This window comes from Lutra lutra, chromosome 8, assembly GCF_902655055.1.
Source record: "Lutra lutra chromosome 8, mLutLut1.2, whole genome shotgun sequence".
In the NCBI taxonomy this organism is placed as follows: Eukaryota; Metazoa; Chordata; class Mammalia; order Carnivora; family Mustelidae; genus Lutra; species Lutra lutra.
The window spans coordinates 56211275-56217523 of NC_062285.1; the positions used below are offsets into that span (position 1 = coordinate 56211275).

General features: G+C 48.2%; 1 protein-coding gene across 1 annotated transcript; it reads left to right on the forward strand.

The window, feature by feature from the left end:
* The first annotated feature begins 280 nt into the window (after nt 1-280).
* LOC125106560 (keratin, type II cytoskeletal 6A) lies at nt 281-5705 on the forward strand. Its single transcript, XM_047740796.1, has 9 exons — nt 281-890; nt 1809-2023; nt 2404-2464; nt 2622-2717; nt 2842-3006; nt 3527-3652; nt 4482-4702; nt 4930-4964; nt 5078-5705. Exons 1-9 carry the CDS (start codon nt 351-353, stop codon nt 5329-5331), a joined length of 1713 nt encoding a protein of 570 aa, XP_047596752.1. The 5' UTR covers nt 281-350; the 3' UTR covers nt 5332-5705.
* The last annotated feature ends 544 nt before the right edge of the window (nt 5706-6249 follow it).

Genomic DNA, 6249 nt, shown 5'->3' on the forward strand with positions numbered 1-6249 from the left:
GCTCCTTGTCTCCTTTGTTTGAGAACATGACTAACTCATGACTTCAGTGAATTCACATCCAGGCTTATTGTGTTGGGATCATCAAGGCTGGAAGGCAAGAGAATTTCTCCATGACTAAAGGAAGCCAAAGAAGCAATCTTCATATTTCATACCTTTAAGAGGCTGGGGCTGATCTCACTATTTGTAAAGATCAGCCCTTCCCAATCTGCAAGCTCACCTTCCAGGACGGAGCCCAACCCATTTCCACCATATATAAACTGCTGCTGGGAGGTTCATCTCACAGATCTGCTCCTCTCAGCCCTACCCTTCAGCCTCTCACGCTTTCTTCAGCCTTTTCCTCTTCAGGAACCATGTCTAGCAAATCTACCGTGAGGAGCCAAAGCATCAGCCACCGTGGCTTCAGCGCCAGCTCAGCCAGAGTCCCAGGGGTCTGCCGCTCTGGCTTCAGCAGTGTCTCCGTGTCCCGCTCCAGAGGCAGTGGTGGCTTTGGTGGAGCGTGTGGAGGAGCCGGCTTTGGCAGCAGGAGCCTCTATGGCCTGGGTGGCTCCAAGAGGATCTCCATCGGAGGGGGCAGCTGTGCCATCAGTGGCGGATATGGTGGCAGAGTTGGAGGTGGCTTTGGCTATGGAGGTGGAGCCGCAAGTGGATTTGGTTTTGGTGGTGCAGCTGGTGGTGGCTTTGGGCTCGGTGGTGGACCTGGCTTTGCTGGTGGCTATGGGGGCTCTGGCTTCCCCGTGTGCCCTCCTGGAGGCATCCAAGAGGTCACCGTCAACCAGAATCTCCTCACTCCTCTGAACCTGCAAATCGACCCCACCATCCAGAGGGTGAGGACTGAGGAGCGGGAGCAGATCAAGACCCTCAACAACAAGTTTGCCTCCTTCATTGACAAGGTGAGCCACGAGCACCTGCCTCCACTGGGATTCCAGACTCCCCAAACTAGACAACTGACCAGTGTCCTACCAGGGGGAGACTCAGGAGGAAGGGAGGGAGAAGGGGACTGGGACTTGCTCTCTCCTGGGATGCCAGGTGGGCTCCATGTTCACAACAGGCAGAAGGTGATGGAAATCATTTAAAACCACTGGGTCTCTTAAGTGTCCTTCATCATTCCCAGGGAAGAATACTCTACTTTTGATAAGCATGAAGCAAAAGAAGGCAGTGAGAGAATGGAATGGGTTAGCTTTCCTTTCTGAAGATTCCTAGAGATTAAAAAATAACGCCAGCAGATATCTTCTCGAGGACTCTGGGCATGAGGAAAGAGTGAGAAAAAGAAAAGAAAAGGACTTCTGCCTGGCTTAGAAGAAAAAGACCTAGAAACATTTATATAGCCATAGGAAAACTAACTGTGTAGAACCAGAGCATGACCATTAAGGTGTTTGTTGTAGCGGGCAACCATGCTAAAACAGAAGTTATTGGAATCCAATCATTAGCTACATTGGATTTAATTGTTAGATTCTCCACACTTAATATGCCTTTAACTGAAGTACGATTTAAAAAAAAAAAACTGCAACATAATGGGGAAATATATGATTGTGTTTTTCAATGAAAAGGAAAGAACTATTAAACGTCATTGATAGGCAGCATAACTTACCTAGTGAGAAGACTTCATATGTCCATGGAAGAATTTCACACAGCATCACTGGAGTGGGAAGGCAGTAGGTTTGTGGGTCCAACACTGTCAGCCTGAGCCTCTGTACATGCTGTGTACATACACATGCTGGGTGACACTCCAGGCATGCCTGGGCACCTGACAATGCCTACCTCTTTCTCCTTTGCTTTCTCCGGCAAATAACCACCTTGTCTTCCTCCAGGTGCGGTTCTTGGAGCAACAGAACAAGGTCCTGGACACCAAGTGGACTCTGCTCCAGGAGCAGGGCACCAAGACCGTGAGGCAGAACCTGGAGCCCTTGTTTGAACAGTACATCAACAACCTCAGGAGACAGCTGGACAGCATCCTTGGGGAGAGGGGCCGCCTGGACTCAGAGCTGAGGAACATGCAGGACACAGTGGAGGACTTCAAGAACAAGTGAGTTCAAGGAGAAAAGGGGCCTCAGTTCCCTGAAGCAGATGCTTGAAGACTGCAAGGTGACCAGGTCCAGATGTGGGCATGGCTCCGTAGGGAAACAGGTCCATGGAAATGAATATCACAATCATTGCCCCAAAACAACCCCCAAAGAACAAATGGGCCATAGAGGTGGGTGGGGAGAGAAAAGATATGAGGGATTGAGGGAACACACACACACACACACACACAGACACACACACACAAAATGTGTGTGTGTGGCTCAGTGGCAGGAAAGCTCAATTTGGACATATCTGTTTTGTGGAAAGTTGGGATCCCAGGCTGATCTTGCTGTATTATCTCCAGCTCTGGCTCAATTATGCCTTACCTTGCTCTAATTCTAGATATGAAGATGAAATCAACAAGCGCACAGCAGCAGAGAATGAATTTGTGACTCTGAAGAAGGTGAGCTGATGAAGATCAGGGGATCATGTTCCTTTGTAGAGGGGGAGGACTCTGCATCTCTGCACACATCCAAGAGGGGAATAGAGGGGGAGACTCAAAGGTGCTGAGACTGGGAAGGAGGGCTCAGCTGACTCCAAGTTGTTGGCTTATTCCCCAGGATGTGGATGCTGCCTACATGAATAAGGTTGAACTGCAAGCCAAGGTAGATGCTCTCACAGATGAGATCAACTTCACCAGAGCCCTGTACGACGCAGTAAGCATCTCCACTCCTCTTTTATTTGCTGTGATGGGGCTCTGCAAAGGGTGGAAGATCTTGGGGTTGGATACCTCAGTCAGTGCCACAGGAAAAGATGATCTGACCATCTTCTGCTCTGCAGGAACTGTCTCAGATGCAAACCCACGTCTCAGACACTTCTGTGGTCCTGTCCATGGACAACAACCGTAACCTGGACCTGGACAGCATCATCGCTGAAGTCAAAGCCCAATATGAGGAGATCGCTCAGAGGAGTCGGGCTGAGGCTGAGTCCTGGTACCAGAGCAAGGTGAGTCTTGAGTTGACAGCTGGACACAGGAATGCCTGTGTCCCCTACCTGATCACTAGTGAGGCTACAGACTTTGCTGGGAAATCTGCTATAAGGAAGCTGATATTTTCTCATAAGATGTGTACCCTGCCCTCACAGACCAGGCATTTACAGAATTCAGGTCCAAATTTGATAAGCCAAGAACCCAAGTCACTAGCTAAAGACCTAGTGTTCTTTGCTTTTGTCCTCTCCCTGATCCTGGCTCTCAGAAACAGGATACAGAACACTGTTTGTCCACAAATGAACTAGGCAGACAGAGGTCCACTAGAGAGAGGGTCTGTGATCAATGTACGGTATCCAATGACCTTGGACCACATCAACTTTCCCTAAAATCCCTTGTGGAGAAGCCACTGGCTTCATGGTCCATATGTGTTAAATGCCTCGTTTGGAAGGTGAGCCACTGTTGGGATGTGAAAGCCCATATACACCAACTTCTCTTTCTTTCTCTCTCTCTCTCTCTCTCTCTCTCCCTGGATTTCAGTATGAGGAGCTACAGCTCACAGCAGGCAGACATGGGGATGATCTGCGCAACACCAAGCAGGAGATTGCTGAGATCAACCGCATGATCCAGAGGCTGAGATCCGAGATCGACCATGTCAAGAAGCAGGTGTGGTAGGGGGCTCTGGAGAGGAAAAACGTCCTTTCGTGATACACCACCAGGTTGTCATCAGCCACCATTTGGGAAATGCTGGGAATTGAGGGAACAGCAGAGAGAGGGGAGAACACACAGCTCCCACCCTTGAGAATTCCCACAGATCAGGGCACATGGATGCCAACACTACAGAATGATACAGTCACATCACAAGAATAATCCCAGTTAGTCAGAGGTGAAAAGATAGTCTTAGGACATTTAAATAGGTTACTTAAGGAGAGTGGTTGTTTTAGGAATATAAGAAACAAGTCAGGAAAGAAAAGAGGTCAGGACAAGGCAAGATTGCTTCAAATCTGCTCAAGATTCAATGGAAAAAGAAAGTTGAGCAAGTACCCAGGGTGAATATCAGTGTTGCCCAAGTGTGATAGAATCTGTTAGGAGTGAGGAAGGCAAGATCTCCATAGTTAGATGTGAAGTTCATCTGCTTAAATGAGGATGTTCCTAATTTTGTATAAGTTAGTGTGGCATCCACATGACATCATCAGAAGATATCCTTGTCTGGCTTTGAAGATGGCACTCAAGAGAAATGAGTAGGTCCATTTCTTCCAAATTTGCTGGTATTTTGTCCAGTGTAGTGCAGGGAGGTTAAAAAAGGGCACAGGTTTTCTCACGTGGCTCCCAGACTAACTCATTTGTGCAGAACAGAGAAATACTGGGCAAAAAGAGGAAGAAGGCCCTTTCTATGATATTGGACTCTGGAACTCTTCCTCACCAGAAGGAAGTGTGTTTAGTCTCCTCTAGAGGACTGAATCTCGAGTTCATCCTGCCTGTGTTCCTCCTCTAGTGTGCCAACCTGCAGTCCGCCATTGCTGATGCTGAGCAGCGTGGGGAGATGGCCCTCAAGGATGCCAAGAACAAGCTGGCTGATCTGGAGGATGCCCTGCAGAAGGCCAAGCAGGATATGGCCAGGTTGCTGAAGGAGTACCAGGAGCTGATGAATGTTAAACTGGCCCTGGATGTGGAGATCGCCACCTACAGGAAGCTGCTGGAGGGCGAGGAGTGCAGGTGGGTAACTCACCACACAAGCCCCTTCAATCATCCTGGATCCAGGTTTAGGATGTTGGGCCATGAGCACAAGTTGAAGGCACCCTAGTTATGGCCATAGTGGCTACTCACAGAGAACCATTTCTAAGGCAGCTTCCCCATGGGCTATCCTCACATTGAGGCTTCCCACTCTGGTCCCTTGGTAGCTCTCTGAGGTCTCATGCCCCCCGTGTCTTCTCCCTTCCTAGGCTGAGTGGCGAAGGCGTTGGACAAGTCAACATCTGTAAGTACCTTTGCTCACCTCCTTCCCTTGCCCTTGTGCTCCTCTGACTGGACTGAGGCTGGCAGAATGAGCTCACTGTGTCCTGTGTGTCTTTGTCCCTCTCTCCTTCACAGCTGTGGTGCAGTCCACCGTGTCTGGCGGCTATGGCAGTGCTGGTGGCTATGGCAGTGCCAGTGGTATGGGTGGTGGCTCAGGCCTGGGCGGAGGCAGCGGCTATTCCTATGGCAGCGGCCACAGCCTTGGAGCTGGTTTCAGTTCCAGCAGTGGCAGAGGCATGGGGGGTGGCTTCAGCTCCTCTGGAGGCAGCAGTTCCACCATCAAGTACACCACCACCTCATCCTCCAGCAGGAAGAGCTACAAGCACTAAGTCCTGCCGTCGGCTCTTGGTCCCACGTTGTCCCTGTCTATGGCTGCACTGCCCTCTCTCAGGCCATGTCTTCTCTCCTGTCTCTGATTTCTCTTACTTTCTGAGTTTGAGCTAAAGTTGCTGAGCACCTTCATGTCTCCTCACTGTCTCTACCTGTCCCACCTGAGCTTCCATTGCTCCCCATCAGAAGGTCACTGCCTGGGTCTTGGTCCAGAGTAGGGCAACATCTTCCTTTTACTGGCCCAGGAATTCCCATCTTTCAAATATTGAGATCCTCCCTCACAATGGTTATGAATGCACAAGTAATCAGGTGTGTGATAAACATGGTTTGTATCTCTGTGACGTTTTCTGTTCTTTGCTCTCTTCTAATTGCAATAAAGCAGATTTATAATATAATTTATGGTGTAGTATTGACTTGCTTTATCACTTTTCAATTTTTAGCTTTTTCATTGCACAAATGTCTTATCATGTGATAGATATTCCCAATATCCATGTACTTTACTCCCTTCCTTCAGACAGTTTCAACAAACTGCCATTTGGTATCCTGATGTTCAGAATTCCTTCCCAGATCAGATTCCATATACATTTTTGGCAAATGGAGTGGCAAGGATCTGGTCTACCATCATTATAAAGTTATTTTTACTGCCTGTATTAGGTAATAGTAGCTTAGTTTTTCTAACTTAGTCTCTAAGACTTCTCTGCCACTTGCCCAGTGGCTACCCATAATGCCCAGAGAAATATATTATTTTCCCAATTACAGCAAAAGAACATTGGGAAGAGAATAAGATATTTGATTTTTGCTTGCAATTGCCTTTATGACCTAGAAACTTGCCTGACAAGGTGTATGAAGAATAATTAAAATGTGTATATCCCTGAACTGGAATTACACTTCTAGAAATGTATCCTGAGAAAATAGTA